The following is a 24,219-nucleotide window of genomic DNA, read 5'->3' on the forward strand; positions in this document are numbered from 1 at the left end:
AGTTTAGCAGTTGGTTACATATTGACTCTCCGTCCAGAGAATATGCAATAACGTTTGGTTAGTGTTTTTTTATTTAAATTGTTTTTTTACTTTCAAGATACCTAAAACGGCCATTGTTGTTGTGGCGTTAAATGTAACTACAGTAGCTAAAATATGAGTGAGCTTTATGTGATCACATTTGGATTAAAAACAAAACAAATAATTAAACAACAAAAAAACTCCCGGTTTTGCTTCTTTACCTGTTTGAATGGAAGCACATTTCCGCAACAGTGATGGAAAAAATTAGAACTGGTATATATTCAAAGTTATATATCAAAAGAAGCGGAATTTCATTTATTAAAAGCATTAAAAGAAAAAAAAAAAAATACCAAGATCATTTATGAAGGTTAAAAAAAAGTTCTGGGGTTATTCATGTTTCTCAGTTTACATAAAACGTGAACAGAAAATCTATCTCAAAATATTTGTCATGGCTAAGTTTTTTAATTTCAGTGATTGTAAGGGACTTCTGAACAAAGTCTGAAGGTTCCATTATTGCACTGGCAGAATCAAAAAGTATTTAAACCAAAAAACCAGGAGAACCTTATCCTCATCATAGACATTGAGATGTGATGTTAAGAGTGATGACTCCACCGCTTGGGTTTCTTCTAGCTGGCAAAACAGTATGAAAGTTATAGAAAAGTGAGCAATGAATATTAAAAATGCTGAACTGTTGTTGTGCACATAAATGGAAACTTAAGTTTTCTTAAAAAATCAAGAATACATTTTTTTTCTTTCCACAAGAAAAAATAAAAACGTGTTTGGTGAAGAACTATTGAATGCTGAAACAGACAGATTGGCAAAACTTTGGGAGCTCAGATCATTTGCTTATCTTTTTATAATTAGGTTTTCCACATAATAATAATAATAGTAAACATATCATTTAAATAACGTTTGGACAATTGAAAAGAATACTATTATTTAAAATTGTTCAAAAATGTGTGTGTTTTTAGGGTCAAAATGCAGCATGCAGTATATTGGGCTGATTCTAAGAACATTACAAACATTCAGATAAATGACACAGGGTATTCTTTGACCAAACTGTGGTTTTATGTCCTGGGAAGTAAGTTAATAGATCACTAGTTGAATTATTTGTGTGTTTACATTTATCAATGTGAATTTTCCAAATTCCAATCCACAATATCAAAAAGGAAGCATTCTTAGGGGACGGCTCAGCCAGCAAGGTTATCATAAATCCAGTGAATAAAAAAAAAAAATTAGCCCAGACTTACTGATGGTAACGTATGTACTCCTAATAATGTGATGGCTAAGTCATAATTATGAGATACTGTCTCATTATCATGAGACAGCTAAATATAAATAGCTACATCATAATCACACCATTTTGTTTCATATCAAAACAAACATTTTAATCAGCAAGATCTTTAAGAGAACTCACAATGGAAATGTTAGTGATTTTAAAATTCAAAACTTATATCTCCCAGTTTACATTAAAGCCTGAGGAAAGTTGGAAACTCTTGAAACTGCTAACCAAAATGGCAAAGAAAAAGCTTTTTGAAGAGACAACACAGCCAGTACTGCAATCACCAATCAAACAGTTGGAGTACTAAACAGAACACATTGCATTATGACAGTAACATTGTTGCACAGCAATTAGAGATGAATCAGTTTCATTACGTCTTTTAAATGTGAACATATGGTTGGTCTATACAGAGAAAAATTATTTCATGTCAAAAAACAATTTAAACAATCACAAATGTTGTATATCGTTAAAATATTGGCAAAAAACCCTGAAATGAATTCAGTAAAATCATTGGAAATTCAAAATTTTTTTTGTATATAAATGTTCGATTCAAATTCTTTGCAAACCAGTTATGTGACGTTATGTTTCCAATTAGCTAAGCTATTACATACAGATTGCCAACTCCTACAACAAACTAATTTTATGTTGCTAATATTATGTTCAGGCTAAAGTATTGTGGCTGTTTATGATAAAATCCGAACTCTTTAAACAAATACACTTAACAAAAAAACAAAAAGAACACGGTGAGTCTCTGAGAAGAATTAAAAGATGAAGGGAGGCAAACTTCTAATAAATTAATTGACTGCCATGTTTGTCTTTTATATTGTTATATTGATTGGTTGTGAGTTATGTTGAGCAACACAGTTAAGCTGTGCGCTGCTGTGGTGTTGTTAGCCTAGACCAGCTTCCGCGTGTGCGCACCGATAGCAGAGGGCGACGCGCTACTTTGGACACAGCTTTGCCCTCCTGCACATTAGCCTGTAATCCAGGATTTTTATTAAAGGCAAAGCAGAATGTAGTCTTTGCCTCAGTGGGTCTGTCCGAACCCCAAACATAAAGTATCTACTCACAGAACAACTTCAAACCCAGCCTTCTGCATGCACAATTACACACTCAGAAGCGCCCAGCACAAATGAACTGAGATGTGAACTAATCACGTCAGGGCACAGGCTGCGATGGCAAACCTGCTGCTGTGAACAGCGATGGCAAAGGCTAACAAACTAGCATTCCAGAAAAGCAGAAGCCGAATAGAACAGAAGGAAAAAAATCATCAACTGGATCATTCATAATGAAGAAGCCCAATAACTCCTGCATGTTTCAAGCAACACAGCTTTGGTTCGCTTTTCCTCAGCTCAGGGCAGTAGCAGCCAGCCAGTAGCACACACAGTTTACTCATTTAAATAGGACTGTCTGCACTTATTTTGCACCTGTTTATCCATTGCAGTTTTTTTTGTACAAGCAATTTTGCACCTCCCATTTGGGATCTTTGAAGATCAAGCACTTAGAGTTTGCTTGGAAATTGCAGCATCAGAAGGCGTTTCCGGTTCTAAGTACGTCAGCCTGAAACAGTGGCACTTTTTTTCAGGTCTTCGTTGACATTCAGTATCCTGTAAATAAATGGTGAGGCTGTTGCAGGTGGTGTGTGAATATGTGAGATTAGTTACTCATGGTTAAACCATGATATTGAAGTAAAGAATGAGTTTAAGCAGTCAAACTTTTTAACTCCCATGTGTTAATCATTTACTACTCCCTGCCATTGAAGTTGGAGTGAAGAAACACCGACTCTTTTCACTCTATTTGAACTTCTCAGCTTGTTACAATTTTTTCTGATGTCAAAGGTTAATCCTTGCCCATCAGTAGACAAGAGAGCTTGGGTCAATTTAGAAGTGAAAGCTTCTTCCTAATTTAAGATAGCCCAAATAATTTAACCCCTCTCTTATAACTGACCTGCCTAGTTAATTAAAAGTGTAATTAAATTATATCTTAGTACACCTGGCCTAATTAAAAGGTTGTCAGAGGGCGTCTGTCTGGGCTCGATAACAGCTGGAAGGTAATGCGCTGCTGCTTATTCACTCTCCTTTAGTTTCTTTTGGAAACACAGAAAGAGGGAGAGAAATGTTGGAGTGTCAGTCCGGCTGTCATTTAATGTAAGACACAGGCAGAGTTGACGTCATGCCAGACTTTCTGCATTTACAACATAAAGAACCTTCTGTAATCATAGCTTGTGTAATGAGCATTTACAGAACTTAGACTGGCTAATTTTTCTGATAACTTAGGCTGCAGCAATGCTTTATGTGAGGTGTTGCCTGTAGATGTCTACAGGGTTGTGTTTTGGTTTTTTGCATCTTGGTGGAAATGTATAGCTGTAAATAAAGCAAGGGAAAAGGAGAGGAAGTGGAGAAATATGATTTGACTTACTCTGACATCCACTGCAGGATTCCCTCTGTATTTGCAGTTTCTTGCAGGATCTGCTACAGACAAAAACTAATCTACTGTCACAAAGCAGTAAATCAACTGACAAATAATATTCTACCATTCTTGATAAAATAGTCGCTTGTAGTGAGTGAGTGCTGCTTTGCTCCTCCTGGCTATTAATTACTTGCCACATGTTAGATAATTGTACATCAGTGCAGTGGTGATGTTACTGTGGCTGTTGTCATCAATCATCAGTCAGGTTAAACCAGCAGCATCATCTGTGTTCTTGTAGAGGCTCTGTTGTCCTTTTCAGGTGGCTATTTCCAGTCTTGTTTAGCGTTTCCAGTTAGATTAGTGTTTTTAATGGAAAGCCTTTTGATTTTTTTAAATGCAACTCAGTGTACAGCTTTGGTTGGATTCCTTGCTATTCTTCATTACAGTGACTCCACAAGGCACTGTGGGAATTGTAGGCTTTACGCAGGGAGTAATTACCTGTCTGCCATCAAATTGTTGTGGGCATTAGAGTCTGCAGACAAAATGAAAGGTCTAATTTCAGTTACACTCCATAGACAGTGCTGACACGTTGTGTCTGTGTGTCTTTTTAATTTGGATGTGCAGAATTATCATTTATATGGGCTATTTTATGCATGTCAACTCATAAATTAACAAATAGGAAAAATTACCTTTTATTTTAGCTTGACACATATTGATATTTAGTTCGAGCCCATTTGATAGTGGGTATAGTTAGTTCTTCCTGTAATTTATTTGCAACCAACCACTTCCAAGAAGATTGATGAAAAGTTTAGTTAATAAAAACCATTTTAAGTTGCTGCTTCTTGGGTTCACTTCATTGCTGGAAGATATTTAAAGGCTGCTGTAATCTTGAGCAATATCTTACATCTCTATGATTTTCCAGTACTATTTAATTTTTCTATTGTGTGTATGCCATAATTTTATCTCTTTGCAATAGGATTGTAAAATGGCAATAAACATTATAGTAAAGTTAATAGTGTTTACATAGCACCTTTCAGAGGTAAAAATCACAAATGACTCCACAAAATAAAAATTCTGACATGAAAAATCAAAGTATAAATGCAATTAAAACATAAAAAGACACAAACAAATTAAAAAGAACCCAGTGATATAGTTTACTAAAAACAATACTATTTAAAAAGATCTTAAGGAAATAATAGGAATGTTGTCAGCTGCCATTTTGAATGAGTCCATGCTAAAACCAAAGGAAGCTCTTTTCACAGTTGAGGTCCAACAGTCTGGAAAGAATGATCCCCTGGAGTTTATCTGGTCCTCAGGACTGCTAGCAGGTTCAGGTTTAAGGATCTAAAGATTCGAGTTGAACCATGCAGGGCCCTGAATGTTACCCTCAGGAGTTTGAAATGAATTCTAACATGAACAGGGAACCAGTGCAGAGGTAGTAAAACAGGACTGATGGGTGCTCTTTCGTTCAGTTCCAGTTAGGAGTCGTGCTGCAGAGTTTAGAGCCAACTGAAACCCATTAAAGGCTTTTTGGCTGATGAATGTGAAACGTGCATTATAATGCAACCAAAGCATAAATAACCATATCAAGTTCTTTATGAAAAGTAGTAGGACATTTATTTATTTTACACAAAACAAAAGTTAATATGCACACACACACTCATTCACACTTTAAAAACATCCAATAATAAACCAATAAAATGCTTCAAAAGCACAAAGTGAAGCAACCAATGACGTATAAAGCTTGTTTTTATTTTTTAGATTGCCATTTAGGGATCCACACAAAGATATGCGATAATTTTGGTAAATATTGTGCTAATGACATGACTTTCACTAAATAAACAAATAGTTGAACAACATTAATATCACATTGGCCCCAATAATGAGCAATAACAAGGTTTTATGAAATACTAGCTTCAGGCACACATGTGCTGTTTTGGCACTGACAACATTTGCTGTAGCTTCTTCAAGACCTGTGCCCCTTCCAACCTCTTTACTGTCTAAATGTTTTTGTGCTGCATTAAATAAGAAATATCACACAATATATTGTGGGCATATAGGTCCTGAATGCCCACAATTAATTAAATTATTCAGTCCAAGCATCTTTTTGTGGCATGGATATTACACATGGGGATGTTGCAAAAATGCTACATATGCTGTATATCAACCAGCCCTGGAAGAACCAGGGCTCTTTGGTAGAGTTACATGTTGGCTGTTGATTTGGACAAAAAATTCATGTAGAGCTGTCCTTTTGGGCTCTGGGATTTAGTTTTTATAGTGTTTTTAGTTTATGTTCCAGATAAGAGTTGCAGTTGAATGTGAATGATGCTGCCTTGGTAGTTTTTCTGTAGGAGGGATGTAGTCGTCAGTGGTGTGTAGAGATTAGTGACAGTTTGCTTGTTTCTAGCTCTGAAATGTTGACATTCACTGTGTTTTTAGTTTTTTTGTGATCACATGTTTAAGCTGAACATAGAATTTGATTCTTCTTCTGTAGTTATTGTTCTTTTTTCATTAGTTTTGGCTAACTGGATTATTTGCCTGGAATGCGTTGTGTGTTGTAGTCATTGAGTGTAACGTGTAAGGAGTCCTCACACCCTTACTGTAATCATGCTGTTACAGGAAGTGTCATGAGGTTAACGTTACAACAGAAACAACAGGGACCGTGTTCAGTCTGCAGCTCAATGCAAAAAACAAGATGGTTCCTATAATTTGCAAGACCACATCTTTGTTGTAGTGATACACTCAGACATGCTAGCTAAGGTTCTGGTGTTAATTAGTCGTTTTGCTCTTAGTTACCCAACCTGGATAACTGTTATGCTGATATTAATGGAATAGATTTTGTAACTAAGCTCTTACTCATTTAATGGAATCATGTAAGGTTACAGTAAGTAAGCAAGCAGCGTATAACCCCAGACCTACCACAACATGGTACATGTAGGACATTTGCTTGTTGATGTATGTCAGTGACTCAATATTTCTGCTGAATGTTGAATTTCTGGTTTGGACAGCCTACCTCCCTGCTTTTCAGTACCTTGCATCTATACTTTACAGTTTTAAATACAGCTCTGTTTTGTTTTTGTAAAGTAACTATTTAATGAAGTTCTTTCAGCAGAAAAACGTTTTAATCATTCGCAGTATTATGACTGCTTTTCTTACTGACTGTGGTCCTTCTTGAAATAACCAGCTCTGCTCATCGGGTGCATTAGTCTCTTTGTAGCTCATTCATTTATATTTTAGAAGGCTATTTTTTTCATTACTTCACTGTGGTACCCTGTGAGGCTTTACGGTTTTAACCAGATTCTTTTAACCAGCAGGCGTGGTGCTGGTGGTGTAGAGGTTAAGCACTAGACCATATATGTAGAGGCTATAGTCCTCGATGTGGCCGTCCTGGGTTCGAGTCCCAGACCCGGTGACCTTTGCCGAATGTCTCCCACTCTCTCTACCCCTCTTTCCTGTCTGCCTACTGTCGAAAAATGAAGGCCTCTAGTGCTATAAAAAATCTTAAAAAAAAAAAAATGAATTGAGAGAAGCTGTTTACCAACAGTGAGTTTATCACCTATACTGGGTAGTTGAGTGTTGCCATAATATACATATTGTAGTTTCGTGGTTTAAAGTCTCCATTACCCATTACATTAAGTTTAAAGCCTTTCTTTGGAATGGTTCTTACATTATTTAATATTTAAATATTTAGTAACACATTATGTTACCAGTACTACTGCTCTGCTTATCAATATATGATTGTTGGTTGGTATTTAACATCTGCAGGTATGTTGTAACATCTTTTCTCCTCCCTACCTTCTTTCCTGTCTCTTTCTCTACATGCTGCCATCTTTCTTTTCTCAGGGCTTTGACCCGCCCCATCAGAGTGACACCAGGACCATTTATGTAGCAAACCGTTTCCCCCAGCATGGCCATTACATACCACAGCGCTTTGCTGACAACAGAATCATCTCTTCTAAGGTATTAAAATGTGCTCAAGCCATAACTATCCAATAAAACAGGCTGTTTACATAATATGGGTATAATGATATCAGAATGGCACTCACAAGGCTTTTAATGGCTGTTACCTATTGCCATTTTTCTTTTTGAGCTTTGACCTCCTGATTCCAATTTAGGTTCATTGTATTGTTCTTTCTAAAGACTACGCCAGAAACATTTTGTTCAAACTTTGTTCAGTGTTTGTTGTTATATGTAACAAACATTAACTATAGAGAGATGCTGTAGGGTCTTTGAGTGAGGTAGTTTACTGGATTATTCCCATTTCTGATTCACAGCATATGTCTGTAACCTTTTTATCAAATGTTTACCAAACAAAAAAACTAAATGCATAAATGAATATGTCGCTTGTTGGACATTTTCAGTTTGTTTTACCTCCGCCATGGAGGTTTTGATTGTTTTGTGGTTTTCATTGCGATAACGATAAAAGTGAGCATTAACAAGTAGCCAAAGATAAACAGCTATAATGGCCTATCTGTAAAAGCTGCGGAGGAAGATAGTTTAGACAAAGCTGCCATTCAATCACTATAAAGGAGATCTGTCAGATTCTCTTGATCATGCTCAAATCTAACCCAGATGTGCCGTGTGTCTCTATGTTCACCAACGTAGTAAGAAGTGTTAATAGGACTGATTGCCCGGGTGCTCTTTCATATCCCTTAAAGCATCATCAGTTGCAAGCAGAATAATGAAAGTTCACCAAAGCATGTTTATTTCCATCAGTGCTTGGGGTTATTAATCAGCTTTCTCTGATTTAGCGGGTTGTAGTGGGTCCATGCCATCAGCAATATAAACAGATGAAATATTTTTGTATGTATTTTGGTTAAGTTGGTTTAATGGCAGTTAGTGTAAAGGATAATGACTTTATTTTTGTTTTGCCTAAGCAGTGACAGCAGCTATGACCGAACAGATGAATGATCCAGAGAAAACTCCAAAGCTCATTTCTGGCATGTTTTTAAAGTAATAGCAGACAGCGCATAGCGTGTGTGACACTATTATTAACTGCTGTGCTAAACAGTTTATATAGTAATTTGAATCTGTTATTAAGCTCATATTGCTTTGTATTTTGGTGTATGTTCATTTTTGTAATGGAGTTCATTCAAAGTGAATCATACAAAGTTGCTGTTTTCTGAAATATGTAAACCTTTCGTTCTTTCTCTTTCAGTACACAGTTTGGAATTTTGTCCCTAAGAATCTGTTTGAGCAGTTCCGGAGGATAGCTAACTTCTATTTCCTCATCATCTTCCTTGTGCAGGTAATGTCACTCACACCCGCAGATAAAGAAGTCGGCTCTGGTAGTGCATGTTTTTCTCAGTCAGCTGGTGATGAGTCATGTGTGACCTCAGCTTCCCTGCTTCAGATATAAACGTGTGTGTATCTGTTTGTGCATTAGTGGACGTCTCATTACCTCTAAGGACCTGAAGGTAGATAAGTCTGCCTTTTATTTATAAAATAAAAAACAACGCCCGTACATTTAGTAATATGTGTGTCGTTAAGGCGGTTCAAAAGCGTTAGCAGATGGATTTGGCTTTCAGGTTTTTCAGCCATGCCCTCATGTATTTGGGACTGTTAAGTGAAGCCATAGCAGTCAATTCGACTTGTCTGTGGAGGTTGTGTTTCCACCCACTCAAGTTGTCAGTGAATTTGAAGACAGCTTTTATGAAATCACTGTGGAATGTGTGCTTTTTGTCTTGTCTTGAGATTGTGAAGGTGAAGGTGACATTTTCTGAACTGGTCAGTTTGATCTTTTTAGATCAAATTTATCTCCAAGGGATTCCTAGAAACTCAATGTCAGAGGTGTGTTTCACCTCTGAAGAACAAAATAAAGTACAGTTTGGATGTTCTTCTTTGAGAATTTAGTTTAGAAGCCGTTTGGTGGTGCTTATGTGTCTTCTAAAGTTTCCTTGTAAACAAACTCATCTAAGTTTAGGAACTGAAAAGTATATAAACTGATATTTGAGAAATGTTCCTTCCTACAAAAAACAAATTCAACCTTTCACTGCTTGAACTACTGCCAATTTTAAGGAGTCTTCTTTTTCCATGTTTCTACAAAATAAATGTCTGTCTGTGTCTTCCTTAACGTCCTTCTGTTCAACAGCACAGCTTTGGGAAATGGCTGATGGGAATACGCTGCATCACATGCTCATGATAAAATAAACACAGGCCCCATTTAGGGCTGTTTCACATAAATGACTGAGCTTTAATTTGTAAATCTTCCAGGAAATCCACTTTTTCACTTGGATTTAAATAAACTTAAAGTTCATATATTTCTAAAGGTGATATTGGCATGAAAATACTCATCAAACATCAGTAATAGTGGGCAATATGATGCTCCTAGATTATAAAGCATTAGAAAATGTTGATGAGGTGCTAAAGCATTTGATGTCCATATTTAAGTTTTTTGTAATTAAATTGAATGACACACGGAAAAAGCCTGAAATCTGTCAGTAATTAGAAAGGTATCTGGCCACTGGGTGCCAATTAGTAAAAGGAGGTTCAGTCCCAAATGATCCACTGATGGTCTATAAAAAGGTGTCTCCTTATCAAGGTTCAACATTAAAAACATGTCCTGATGGGCAAAACCAAAACTCTGAAGATCTTTCAACGTTATTGTTGTGAAACGGGGCGGGTCTGCCACAATACACCATGTTTGGAGGTCAAAGGCCACTGTCAGAAACACCGTACCAACAGTGAAGTTTGGACGTGGGGACATCATGATGTGGGGCTGTTTCTCATCATAGAGTTCTGGCAGACTTAATACAACTAGTTAACATTCTAGTTAACAATCTGCTGCCATCTACCAGCATGATGAAGATGAAAGGAGGAGAGACGTTTCAACAAGACAGTGATCCCCAACATAGACATCAAACTCTTCCTTGGTCTCAGCGAAACAAAAATGAACTACTAGAATAGCCAAGCCAATCATCTGGTCTGAATCCTGTTGAAAATCTATGGGAAGAACTAAGCCCTGAGTTGGTAGAATGGGCCCACAGAACCGTCAGGATTTAAAGACAGTTTGTGTAGAAGAATTGGGTCAAAATCCTACGTAAGGAATGCATGTGACTGGTTTCTCCATACAGGAGGAGTCCTGAAGCGTTTGTACAAAGCATTAAATACATTTCTGTTAATGTGTTTAATACTATTTTCCTGTTTCATTTCATTTTATTTCACATCATTTTTGGACATCTGTGGTTTGATTTCTTTGCATGTGTGGGTTGGATGGATTGTTATTAAACATCTGGTGAGAATTATGTAGGTTTATATTTACTTAGAAAATAGGTAATATGATCCTTTTTATTTTACCCACTGTGTTTTTTAATGTCAAGTAGAAATTTGGAGATATGTGCAATATTTAAAACTGATTGAATTGACCTGTGAATGAATAATAAACAAATTTGTTCCCACCTATGAATCTAGGAAATACAAACAGGTCAAGAAGTAGTGACAAAACACTGAGTAGATAATACCATGCAGTTCCTCAAAGCTATATACCTGAGATGGTGGTCGAGTGGTTCTGGGAAACCATATATGTTCAGCCACATGCTTTCAGTCTAGCTTAGAACCTACAACATATTTCAGTAGCCCTCTCTCTATGTATTTCCTGTTTTTCAACACACCATTATGCAGTGCAGACAACAAGCTAAACAAAAATGCTAAACAAGCTTTATAGCTGTGAAGACGTTGCACTTACAGCTAGAAAGTGGCTGCTTGTGGAGGTTCAGTTGAAATGTTGCGAAGTTTCCACTGCGGCTAATGTTGAGTGGTCTGGATCAGTTCTTCTTATCTTTAAACTTTAATACTCTGCTGTTTTATTACGGGGATACAGCATAAGGTGCCTGGACAGTTTTACAGTTTGAATGGATGGAAGTGTTGACTCAGCTGGGATATCTTAATTGTATGATATGGGGTAATGGAAAATATTTTATCAATGACTTCAGAAAGGAGTGTATAAACATATGTATGCGTGACGGCTTCTTCGGTTATGACAGTTAACACTTGAGGGAAGTTGGGTAGTGATTTCCTCTTTGACAAACCAACCGCTACTTCTCTTGTGTTTCTTGTTCATTTCTCTTTGAAAGGTTACACCCACCTAAGCTGTGATGTGAGCGTCTGTCTGGTCTTTGCTGACATCTCTGGACCTTTCATCTGTATATTTCTTTGCAGTTAATGATAGACACTCCAACTTCCCCTGTCACCAGTGGGCTCCCTCTCTTCTTCGTAATAACCGTTACAGCCATTAAACAGGTGAGAACAGAAGTACACAATAGCTTCCTCTTGCTTGTGCTGAAAATGGGGAACTAACTCTATGGTACTTTATTAAACTGTAATAAGGTTCAAATCATCTAGAGATCAACTCAAAAAATGAATGCACCATGAGTTGGTTTGTTTTATTGTATCTTTTAAAAGAGTTCATATGAGTCACTATACTGAGCCAGAGTACAGAATTAAGTTTTAGACTAACCTATTTATTTTTATTTGCTCGATTATATCAAGTTGTGCATTTCTTAGAAAGATTTAATTAGCTACATGTCAAGATTTAAAAGGCTTAGATGATTCTCTCCCCAGGGCTATGAGGACTGGCTGAGACACAAGGCAGACAATGAGGTGAATGGAGCTCCAGTGTTTGTGGTTCGCAGTGGAAGTCTGGTACAGACAAGATCCAAAAATATCAGGGTAAGTAAGGACAGTATGGTGCAACCAAATCCTCTAAAGTCGACCTTTTCAGAAACATTCTAACTAATTTGTACAGAACTAAGTGGATGTTGCATGATTTAGTGAAAAGGCAAATGAAGCACTCATTCCCAAAGCACATGGGATATTGTTCAAATAGTCACAGCTCAGAGACTTGCTGCCAAAACAGTGAAATGTTTTATTACATTCTCACTAAGATGTCACATTCATCTGTTCCAGTAAAGTCTAAATCATAATGTTGCAGCTTTTACCTTCTTACACACATAATTCACAACAAAGCATCAACAAAAGGTTGGCAACAAAGCAAGTTTTTATTTTAAGCTTCTCACAGGAAATATATTTAATGTGTTTAAAAATGAGCTGTTGTACTTAGTAATTATTTTAACAATGTAAAGGCAGCAGGTTTTACCTGAAAAATTGTCTAATGAAAAAATGTCTGTTATAAATAATAAAAACTAAAGAGTTTCTGCAAAGCGATTGAATCAGAAATAAGATAGATTTTATTGATCTCACAATGGAGAAATTCACTTGTTATAGAAGCTCTTTATAACACACAAGTACAGTGCAAATAGTTATGAAAAAATGTGCAATCAAAAAAGAACAAGGTAAATGTGCAAAATGAAGTGATAATGATAGAATAAAATAAACATAGAATAAGTTATGTACAATAAAGAAATAGTGGAGGTGATTATGCTAAAGTAACAATGATTGCAGCTATTTACAAATACAGAGGTTATTGCACAAGTTATTATACAGTAGAATTGAACAGTCTGACAACGGTGGGGATGAAGGATCTTCGGTGGCGCTCCTTCCTGCACTGAGGGTGTCTCAGTCGGCCTCTGGAGGAGCTGCTCAGCTCCTCTACAGTCCAGTGCAGTGGGTGAGAGGTTGTGTCCGTGATGGATGTGAGCATGGCTCACAACCAGCTTGTTCAGTCTCTTCCTGTCCCGCTCTGTGCTGCCTGGGGCCCAGCAGACGAGAGCATAGAGGATGGCAGAGGATAAAAAATATGGGAATCCTAAACCTGGACAGCACTAACCTGTTTTTCTTTTCCTTCATCCTTTCAGGTGGGGGACATTGTTCGTGTAGCTAAAGATGAGACGTTCCCAGCGGACCTGGTGCTGCTGTCCTCGGATCGTGCAGATGGTACCTGTCACATCACCACAGCCAGTCTTGATGGAGAGACCAACCTTAAGGTTTGTTTGCCGACTGTAATCAAATTAATGTCTTTGCATGTGTGCCTCTGCATTCTCGAATGGATGTACTATTCAAATTAATAGGTTCCATCTTAGGAAAGGCTTCCGGTTTTTCAACGGCTACAGCTTTTATTTTGTACCAATCACTTTGTCACACTTGTTTTTTGATATCAACTTACCTTTTCATTTATGGTCCTGTCACTACTTCTTAAGGTTGATTCGTTGCGTAATAGTTTGTGTTGACACGTGTCAGGTGATTGGCCTGAAGAATATAAGTCGATCATGGATTGAAATTATGACATGAAAGTGGCTCATATTACTCGTCTATGTGTATTTTTTGGTTCGATTGTTTAGATATTTTTATTTTGGGGTATTACATTGTACAGAGATGTGTCAGCTTTGTTAGCTAACCTTTGTAGGTATAAACTCCAGACTGCTGAAATTACAGAGTGAGAAGATTGCATGTCTGATTCAGAAGGAAGTGAACTGATGTTTTAGTTTTTATTTGTTTGAATTGAGCTCAACCTATAAGAACTTAAAATTGAAGTTTTTATACCGTACCTCTTGTTATCTTTAAGGTAATAAAAGGTTAATAAAATACCAGTTGTCTGCTTGAATTATTTTTTATATATGCACACATATAAAGTATATTATATACAAGCAGGGGCCTGTTTTAGTGTCTTCTCACTAACAATAACAATAATAATAATACGTTTTTTGAGTTTTTTTGTTTTGTCTACAAGACAAAAATGGGTTTTACTTTGCAAAAACTGGAACTCTTTAGCTGTCAATAAACTCTCATAGTAATTTAAAAGCCTCTATAATTTCCCTCGTCAACATTTTGATTTTGTTTTGCTTGTAGACCCATTTTTCTGTGCCAGAGACGTCAGTGTGTCAGTCGGTGTCCCAGCTGGAGGCCTTGCAGGCTGTAGTGGAGTGTCAGCAGCCAGAGGCTGACCTGTACAGGTATTTCACTCTTGTTTATTTATTAAAACATCAATTAGCAAATACAAATCAATTTAGGAAGTTAAGTGGACAGTTTTGCATCTGTGTATAGTCCCTCCAGCAAGATCTGGGTCTCCTCCCAGTGGGCGTGCTGGGAAAACCCCCAATGGGAAGCACCCATGATGCATCCTGATCAGATGCCCAAACCACCTCAACTGACTTCCTATTTGGGAAATTGTAATCCGTACAATTTCTTTACCCTGCCAGTTGTTTCTGCACTCCGTCATGTGCAGAAACGAGGCTAGCTTGGGACACATGTAAAAGGAACAGGAACATTTTCTCCTTCTCTTTTTTATTGTATTTAGAGCCATTTAGTGTTTTACGGATATCTATATGTTGAGTATGAGTATTTAGCTATATACTATTTCCTTTATATCCTTTTTGCATTATCCCTGTCTGGTCGGTTGACAGAACATAATTGTCACTGTTGACATCCTGGTGTTTATTACAATTGAAGCCATTGACATATGGAATTAACTGACCCAGCTTTTGTCAGCTTTCAGCTGTGATCTAATGTCTTCTATGTTTTATTGAAGTAGAGGAAATGATGTTGAACAATTTTCCTCTCAGGAAAGTTGATCGTACAGTTTTCTTTATGGGACTTTCATGTATGAATGTTGCATATAAATGCACTCTTGACTTTTAACCTCAGTGGACTTTTCCTGGTTGAATAATGGTTGAATAAAAAAGCAATTAATGTAAAGACACTATTACCCTGTTGCTGTGATAGTAGTACAACAACATGTTGGTAAAAACTATTGCTTACTGTAATGTTTTTTTTGTTTCTGTTTTTCTAAATAAACAGACATTACAAAATATGCTTTCTTATCTGATAATCGTATGTATTTTTTTATTCATATATTTATTTCTTTATTGAGGTCAGGCAGTGTGTTCTTTAAAATGTTTGTTTATATAGTCCAAGTTAGATAAATTCAAATGATTTCAAAAGACTTCTATCTTCCAATGAAAAATGGCTATTTTTCAGGTTATGAAAAGGCAAACAAAAGCTTTCCTCAGACAGTCTGGGTTTTTATCCTTGGTTTTAGTAGCCATTCAGTGGTAAAATGTGTTTGTTATCTTCCAGATTTGTAGGACGTATAACGGTGACTCAGCATGAAGAGGAGATTGTCAGGTAAGTTTTATCCACTTACTCTCTGGATGTAATACTAGATCTGCACGAATCAGTCGGCCAGAGGTGGAAATTGATCAATTATACCTTAATTGATTCTGATCAGAGATCAGCAGGTGAAACATCTGATTTTCTTTTTGTACTCACAAAATGTTTTTTTCTCTTAATGCATCAACTAACTACGTTATTCTAAAAGAAAGATCAACATTCATGTTTTAGCATGGGTCTCAGACGGCTTCGCAGGCTAGGCCCTCATTAAAGATAAAGCTGAGAACATGGTTAAAATGTGCTCATTGTAAACCAATTATATTTACTTTGTCTTCTTTCATTTTTAGACCGCTGGGTCCAGAGAACCTGCTGCTGCGAGGGGCAAGGTTGAAAAATACCAAAGAGATTTTTGGTAAGTCAGAATGATGAATATGAAGAAAAAGAGAACAAAAAGAAGGAAAGATCTAGGAATGTATATACAGGAATGTTTCCTCTACAATGCCAGAAAGGAGACCAGAAAAGTACTGTAATTGTAGCTGTTGGTGTGAATTTGCCAGCTTCATAACAAGTTCATCAGTCTTTTTGTTGTCTCTGGTCTTCTGTCCTCAGCATTAATTTGTGCAATGAATTACAGGCAATTATCTATTAAAGATGCAAGCATGTTGATGTAATATGTTTGCTCAAATATTAACAATGATCAGCATGTTGGGCAAGCCCCAGAATTGATGTAATACCTGGATCTACTATGCTGTTGTAGGTGTGGCAGTTTATACAGGGATGGAATCCAAGATGGCGCTCAACTATAAGTGCAAGTCCCAGAAGCGCTCTGCTGTTGAGAAGTATGCAGTTTATTTTTGAGTAAGAGCAAAAAACATTTGTGTTCAAGGCTGTGCTTCATGATGTTTTTCCTGCCAGGTCAATGAATACCTTCCTGATTATCTACCTGGCCATCTTGCTGTTTGAGGCGATCCTCAGCACTATTCTGAAGTATGCCTGGCAGGCTGAAGACAAATGGGACGAGCCTTTCTACAATCAGAAGACTGAACAAGAGAAAAACAGCAGTCGGGTTAGTCTGCTCTGATTTACCAACCAATGGAATGACTTTTTTTATGACGTTTTAGTGTTTTGGAAACACAGATTAGATGTTTTTCTGTATGGTTAGGATTTCTCCACTGTCTTTCTTTTAGCCTGTGAAATCTGTACATTTTCCACTCGAATGTCACCAAAACACACCAGACCAGATTTCTTCACCACAGATAAAAATACATAGTTTAAACGTCTTATGATTCGATAATGATCGAACCTACTTGCACACACAGAGCTGCCAGAGATTCTGAGACAAGGTCTAAAAAGGAGTGCCTATCAGTGGGACTAATCATTGGCATGTCCACCTACCTGCCAGCTCTGATCAGTCAGAGCCCAGCAGGGTGTGTCCTTATTTAGGAGAGCAATAATGTTTGGAAAATCTTTAAGGCTTGTAGATTACTGTTCAAAGTATGATCTAGTAAATCTGTCTACCACTGTATTTATTAGCAGTATTTTGTATCTTGTTTCAATAAATAGTTATGATTTCTTTTATTTATGTATCCAAACTGGAATTACATTTTAAATCATATAAGATTGACTTTTGGTGCCATTTTCTCATAATCTGTGTTTACTGTCATTTCTTCTCACATTAACTTCCTAATAGGAATGAATTATCCTGCCTGCTTTGATTTAGAAGGATCAGTGCTGAGGCTTCATCAATCTATGTGGCGAAGATTTATTTAATCTAGATATCTTTGACTTCTTTCTTTCACTGTACTGTATTCTTCTTTGTCATGTCTTTACAATGAATATCCCTTTCTCATCCTTCTTCAGATCCTGAAGTTCATCTCCGACTTCTTGGCATTCCTAGTGCTCTATAACTTTATCATCCCCATCTCGCTCTACGTTACTGTGGAGATGCAGAAGTTTCTGGGTTCCTTTTTCATTGGCTGGGATTTAGACCTGTACCATGAGGAGAGTGACCAGAAAGCTCAGGTCAACACGTCTGACCTCAATGAAGAGTTGGGGCAGGTATGGAACAGGATTGAAGAAATGTAATTTAATGATGTTTTTGTCCAGAAATTTTAGGTTCCTATTTAAACCCAATATCTGAATTTTGATATCTGCAGATACATGTTTTCCTTTTTAATATTTAATCTATGTTCTATATAAGCGAGTGCGAATAAACCAAACAGGCCCGTTCAACTATACTGCTGCATTTTGTGCACATATCTTGAATTTTGTTCATTTATAGTAGAGGAATAATTTCATAATAAGCCTCAGAATGATCCTTTTTTACATTATGCTACATAGCTGCTAAAAACAAGAGCATTAGACCATTAAAGCAAAACTTAACAAGCTTTTCTCCCACAAAAGGACATTATCGTACACAACACATGTACATGAGATGATGTTGAAGGTGCACCCAATTACAGCGTTTTGAATGTCTTGTTACTGAAAAGCGCTATATAAATAAACTTACCTTACCTACCTTACCAATAGCTCCTACAAGCTATTGGTAAGGTAGGAGTTCATTATTGCCCCTTTTCCACTGGCTCGATTTGGCCCGACTCGGCTCGCTTCGCGAGCATTTCCATTGCTGTTTTTTCAGTACCGGTACCTACTTTTTTGGCACCTCCTTCTTAGTAGGGCTAAGCGAGGCCGAGTCGGTACTGTATGTGACGTGAACAAATGGCTGTTCACTGATTGGCCGTGGGCGCGGCCAGCCGTAAGAGTCGGCCAGCATAAAAAAAAAACAATTGGCATTTTCAAACATGCATTCAAACGAGTAAGAGAAACATAGGATGGAGTCCGCACAGTTATCCAGAAAAGACACCCTTTGGAGCATCGACGAGGTGCAAGCTTTTCTGGGAATCATAGGAGACTGCAATATTCAGCAGCAGCTGAATAAATATATATAGGCAACATCTATTAGAAATAAAATGGGACCTAATTCAAATCTTTTCAAATCTCTTAAAGGGAAAGTGAAATAATAATAATAACACAAATGTCAAAATCCTACTCATCAAATCTGATTGTCAATGCAGTCAGCAGATTTAATCCCAAGGCAATAGATGTGTTACTTGTTTTTGTAACGCGTTTCGGTCTTCTCTTCTTTACATTGGCGGTTGGGTGTTTCATTCGCGGTTATGCAGCACGACACATGATGCCTCCAGGAGCTGTTCCCTTCAGCGGAGCAAAGCGGGTCTATGAAAATGCAACACACAACGTGCGGCTGTTCCGGGCTGGCCAAATCATGAAACAAACATATATGCTTTAACATTTTTTAAAGTGTTAACCACCATCATTGCTAACCGTAATGGCAGACTTTTGCATTTTCACAACAATTCCTACCTTGTGTCAGAGGTCTTCCAACAAATCCAAAAATAAATAAGATAATAAAGTACTGTTGTTTATTCCCGTTATCTTGATGTTGCTGCAGCGCTCCGGAGGTTTTTTTCCTCTGTTATTACAGTAATTAAGCAGTCTTGTGATGTCAGCGTGATATTTGATTTAAGAATACTGTTGTTGTCCGCTGGTACCAAACAGCAACTGATCCGTCTGTAATAAAGACATGATTTCTGTGTACTGTACTTTTACAGAATATAAATACTTTCTGAATGAAAACTGTATAAGCTCTCAGTATTTGCACCTCATCTTTATTTTCTCGTGTGTATGTGTGGTTGTTGTTTTTCTTCCTAGGTCGAGTACGTGTTTACAGACAAGACGGGTACGCTAACAGAAAATGAAATGCAGTTCCGTGAGTGTTCAATAAATGGCGTCAAGTACCGGGAAATGAATGGCAAACTGGTTCCAGAGGGGATGACGGATGATTCACCAGATGGTTCTTCACCTCACCTGGTAATTCAGACAGTTACAGTTACTTTCATATGTAAACGTCTGTACAACACCATGTTTGTGACTACCTTTAATGATCCAGACCCAGCATGAAAACGGATTACTGCATGGCAGAATTTTCCTGTGCTCTGTGTTAGAGCACCAAAAAAACAGAGTCCAAGTTTCTCAACGCCTGCTTTGTTTTCATTTACTCATATTCAATGAATTAGAATATAATGAAACATTATTTTTTTCAATTTAACGAGTGAAACACATTATATACCGACTTTGGCGATGGTGGCAGGGGTTTGTCTTGTAACCGGTGTATACTGAACTATATGATCTTAAAGTACTGATAAATATTTTTAGATGGCAGTTTAAAAATAACGCAGGACTTCCGTTTGATGTTCATGGAAACATGTCAAGATAGTAGTTAGATGGGCTAAAGCAGAGCTCAGTTATGTTGAGATGAAATCGGTGTGTGAAGGAGTGTGTCGACTTCAGTTAAATTGTTAACAAATAAGTGTCAACCCTCATGAGCTCACCTTTAAGAAGAGTGAACCCTGGCGTTGTAAATGATAGGGCTTTCGTTACAGCACAGTTGAATGAACTGACTTTTCACCTCTGAACTTTCCTTATGCCAACTAATTAGTTGATTCGTGCCTTTTGATGCTGCTGGCAGACCTGCTGCTGTTCCTTCAAGGCCCTTGTTTCAGCGTAGGTCCTGTCATGCTGCTGTGATCCTTAAGTTCATCTCATACTTCTCCGCATGTTGCTCGATACCTTGACAAATAGAGAAAACTGAAACTGTGTAGAAAAACTGAAGAAAAACTTTTGGGGGGAATTCCGGCTCCACATCCTAGTTGACTTATTAGCATGGACGGCAACAGAAAAATTAGCTTGGTGTTAAATGGCTTCCTCTCTCCTTCCTCCCTGTTGTGTTTCTTTCCAGATGGGTGAGGAGTTATTATTCCTCAAGGCCGTGTCACTGTGTCACACTGTTCAGATCAGCTATGACCAGCCAGATTCCCTGCTGGGAGGAGATCCATTCTCCCATGCTAATGGTTTCTCTTCTAATAACATGGAATACTATGCCTCCTCACCAGATGAGAAGGCTTTGGTAGAAGCAACAAAGAGGTATGGTGTCACGACTTTAAATATTCTTAATGTATCTTCCTCTCTTTTGTAAGCTTCAGTTACTTAAGTATAAAAATATAGCTGGTCTTGGTGTTTATTGCTGTGATGCCTCTTCAGTCTGTGTAGTTTCACTGGATTAACAAACAGGATATGCCAACATTGGAGTTTTATTTAAATGTCTCTGCGGAATGTCCCAAACATGCAAGAAGAAATTCGCTTAAATTGGACAATCATGCTGATGAAAAAGTCAGACACATGATGCCGTTAGAACTACCTCACATGTTAAATCTCAACTTGTGACATGATACTAAACATTGCTGTTAGATGCAAGCAGAGACTGCAGTCTTTATGACAGCCTGGTGCCTAGTCTCTTGTTCATGTTGGTGTCACAGAAATTTAACGCAGGCAATAATTCAGTGTTTGTGGAGAGTCTGGAAACCTCTGTGGAACAGGGCTTGTACAGCTGGGGGGCTCAGGCAGAGACATAAATAATGTTTTTAAATGGTGCTCCACCAGTTCTGCTTAGAGTAACTAAAATAAAGACCATCTTGTAGTTTCACAACAACATAGTGGAAATATTTTTAGAACCTAAATTGCATCTTTGTAGAAAATTTGTACCAGGTTAGCGTCATAGCTCTGCAAATGTCACTTATAGATTTAGACTTAAATTTGTTTTTCATTCAACCAAGAAGTTTGTTTCTGATATGGAACTGGACCGGCCTCTCCCAAAAAACTGAGTATCATATTGAAATAAATATTTTATCTGTTATTTATGTTTTACATAAGACATTTTATCTAAAATCATTTCCCCCCTCCTAAATCATCAATGGAAAAGTGTTTATTGGTATTACAGTAATCAAACCCTTATAATTGCTGACCAGCTTTTTGCATGTTTTCACTGCTATTTTGAAAATGTATTTTTGGTGATGAGCTCTGAGTCTTTAAGGTTGGAAGGCCTTCTTGCCATCACCCTAATCTTTAGATCCATCCACAGGTGGATGTCGGGACTTGCTGGACCGCTCCATAACTTTTATATAACTTCCAGTCAGATGGTACTTCCAGTCAAGGCCCAGTTAATGCTGCTAGGGTATACCAGTGCTTCTCAAACGTTTCCCTGTTGTGCCCCCCTTGTCCTAACTAACTTAATATCACAGTATTACTCTCTACAATGAGCCTTTTATCCACTGCACACCTTTTCAAAGCAGGAACAATAAGTTGCAACCTGAGTGAATAATAAAGACAAGTGTGATTATTTCGCAAAAAATATAAAGTCTCCTCAGTCATTGTCCTCATTTGTCCTTGTTCTGGTTCTACCTCTCTGGATCTATCTGGGTTTTGTTTATTGTGTCAACTCCAAATGAGTCAGAGTCCTCGCCATTTACAGATGAAAAGCTCATGTATACAAACCAATTTTGAATGCTTAAATTAGGGGGGGAAATGGGATTAATTCCTTATTAATACAAGTAGATTCATCTCTTCTCTATACACTCCAAACGGGAAACGAGAAAGTATAATAGTTTCATCGTTTGGAGTCCTAGCGCTATACAAGTGCAGGCCATTTACCTTTTATCTTAGTTCTTTTTTTTTACATTTCCATTTGTTGGCTTGCATTTGTTAGGAATGTGCAATGCAACCTTTTTGCGAACGTCTAAAGACTACAAACTGCAGCAACGTTCGCCCCTGATTCTGAAAAGGATCAGTAACTGCTTGAATGACTAAATAACTGATAAATATAAAAAGAAAATGAACTAAAAGAAAACATCAGAAATTGACACTAAATTGCATGGTTATACGATATTTGAAGGTCAAATCTCTGCTTATCTTGCCATCTCTCCAGAATTGGAGTGGCTTTCACAGGCAGCAGCGGAGATACCATGGAGATCCAAACATTTGGGAAATCTGAAAAGTAAGTCGCTGTTCGCATCTCTTATGGAAAACACACAACAAATTTAAACAGGTTTCACCAATGCAGTTGACCAATGTGAGCAGCCATGAAGTAGCACCAATATTTTCTGTAGTAAAATTTCGATTCAAACAGAAGTTATTACAGTTTTTAGGATTTCCATCTCAATAGATTTCATTAGTTAGTTGATGTTGGAGATTGCAGGTAAATTTGAACACATAGCTAACAAATGGTGTATGCAGTGCACTCGACAAACCAGAAAGTGATGTCCAGAATGAATATTTGCCATTTCTTTGCCCTCAGGTATAAACTGCTTCATGTGTTAGAGTTTGATCCAGATCGTAGGAGGATGAGCGTCATACTGCAGACTCCCTGTGGTACCACACTGTTTTACTGTGCAGCCGGAATATAAAACATTTTGTATCAGTGTATATTGTTGTGTTTTTTTAATGTTTGTCTTGTTTTTCTTTCCCTCCAAGGAGGAAAAGTGCTTTTCACCAAGGGTGCTGAGTCTGCCATCTTGCCTTTCGCCACCATTGGAGAGATCGAAAAAACAAGATTGCATGTTGATGAGTTTGCCTTGGTGAGAAATTCAAATTCTTAGCAACAAATGTGATGCAAACCTGAAACTGACACGTTTCTATGAATATGCATGACATCGCGTGGCTTGTGGCCTCAGTCCTTGTTGCAGAGGTCCCTGGTTCAAGCCCCGACTAGGCCAGACTAACGATGTGCCAAAGCAACTGAACTACTTTTTCTATTTTATTTACTTTTTGCTCTTTATCTTTCCATATTTCAAACAGCACTGAAATGCTATTAATGCACACAACACGTGAAGTAATGAACTACATTGGTATTTGATATTTATATTTTGATATTTTATACGTAATTTCATGAAAATATATATATAGATAAAAATATTAATCTTACAATGTCAGCAGTTTTGTGAGTTTCACCAGCATGTGCCAGGCTTTCCTGAATTAATATATTTAACACTATAATAAGAATAAAACAGCTTGTTCTTCAAAATATGTACATTTTAAAAAATGGACCATTTCGACGGCTTTTTTGAACGGCTCTTTAAAGTGAACGAATCCTAAAGATTCAGTTCCCTTCAAAGAGCCATAAGTCCCATCACTAGACGAGACCTTTCCTGCCTGTCATACCCCCGCTCTCCGCCCCATTTCAAGAACTTTCTGCTCTAATAAAAGCCATTAGTGCCACAAAAAAAAAGATACTATAATGATCCATGTAATTCATATCCATGTTTTGTGAAAGTGGATTGTTTGAGGCATTTCAAAAACATACGGAAGCCGGCTTAAAATCTTAGGATCTTACGTTCTCAATTTTTAAGGTCTTAAAAACTGATTATTAATAAATTTCACTTTTGTTCAATGCAGCTGTTGTTTCTATGTGTTTAGAAATGATACAGTGATTACTTTATGCTCGGTTGCGTTTTGAGCACAAACACACATGCAACATAGACATCACGTCCATCTTCCACATCAGATAGAAGCCTTAAGGCCACTTCAGTGACTTAAACGCTAGTTGTGATAATTAGTTTTTTCCCCTCTCCATCTCTCATTCTCCTTGACTTGATATT

General features: G+C 37.3%; 1 protein-coding gene across 1 annotated transcript in view; it reads left to right on the forward strand.

Moving 5' to 3' along the window:
- The window catches only part of atp11b (ATPase phospholipid transporting 11B (putative)), a 49,284-nt gene that overhangs the window by 813 nt on the left and 24,252 nt on the right, over positions 1 to 24,219 (forward strand). The window contains exons 2-17 of the mRNA XM_047374230.1: positions 7,553 to 7,669; positions 8,868 to 8,957; positions 11,867 to 11,947; positions 12,269 to 12,376; positions 13,462 to 13,590; positions 14,453 to 14,556; positions 15,680 to 15,727; positions 16,060 to 16,124; positions 16,470 to 16,551; positions 16,628 to 16,778; positions 17,573 to 17,770; positions 19,442 to 19,600; positions 20,529 to 20,713; positions 22,551 to 22,619; positions 22,920 to 22,993; positions 23,096 to 23,199. Coding sequence (XP_047230186.1) covers positions 7,553 to 7,669; positions 8,868 to 8,957; positions 11,867 to 11,947; positions 12,269 to 12,376; positions 13,462 to 13,590; positions 14,453 to 14,556; positions 15,680 to 15,727; positions 16,060 to 16,124; positions 16,470 to 16,551; positions 16,628 to 16,778; positions 17,573 to 17,770; positions 19,442 to 19,600; positions 20,529 to 20,713; positions 22,551 to 22,619; positions 22,920 to 22,993; positions 23,096 to 23,199 — 1,764 coding nt within the window. The remainder of the gene's footprint in view (positions 1 to 7,552; positions 7,670 to 8,867; positions 8,958 to 11,866; positions 11,948 to 12,268; positions 12,377 to 13,461; positions 13,591 to 14,452; positions 14,557 to 15,679; positions 15,728 to 16,059; positions 16,125 to 16,469; positions 16,552 to 16,627; positions 16,779 to 17,572; positions 17,771 to 19,441; positions 19,601 to 20,528; positions 20,714 to 22,550; positions 22,620 to 22,919; positions 22,994 to 23,095; positions 23,200 to 24,219) is intronic.

This window comes from Girardinichthys multiradiatus, chromosome 9 (genome assembly GCF_021462225.1).
Source record: "Girardinichthys multiradiatus isolate DD_20200921_A chromosome 9, DD_fGirMul_XY1, whole genome shotgun sequence".
Classification (NCBI taxonomy): Eukaryota; Metazoa; Chordata; class Actinopteri; order Cyprinodontiformes; family Goodeidae; genus Girardinichthys; species Girardinichthys multiradiatus.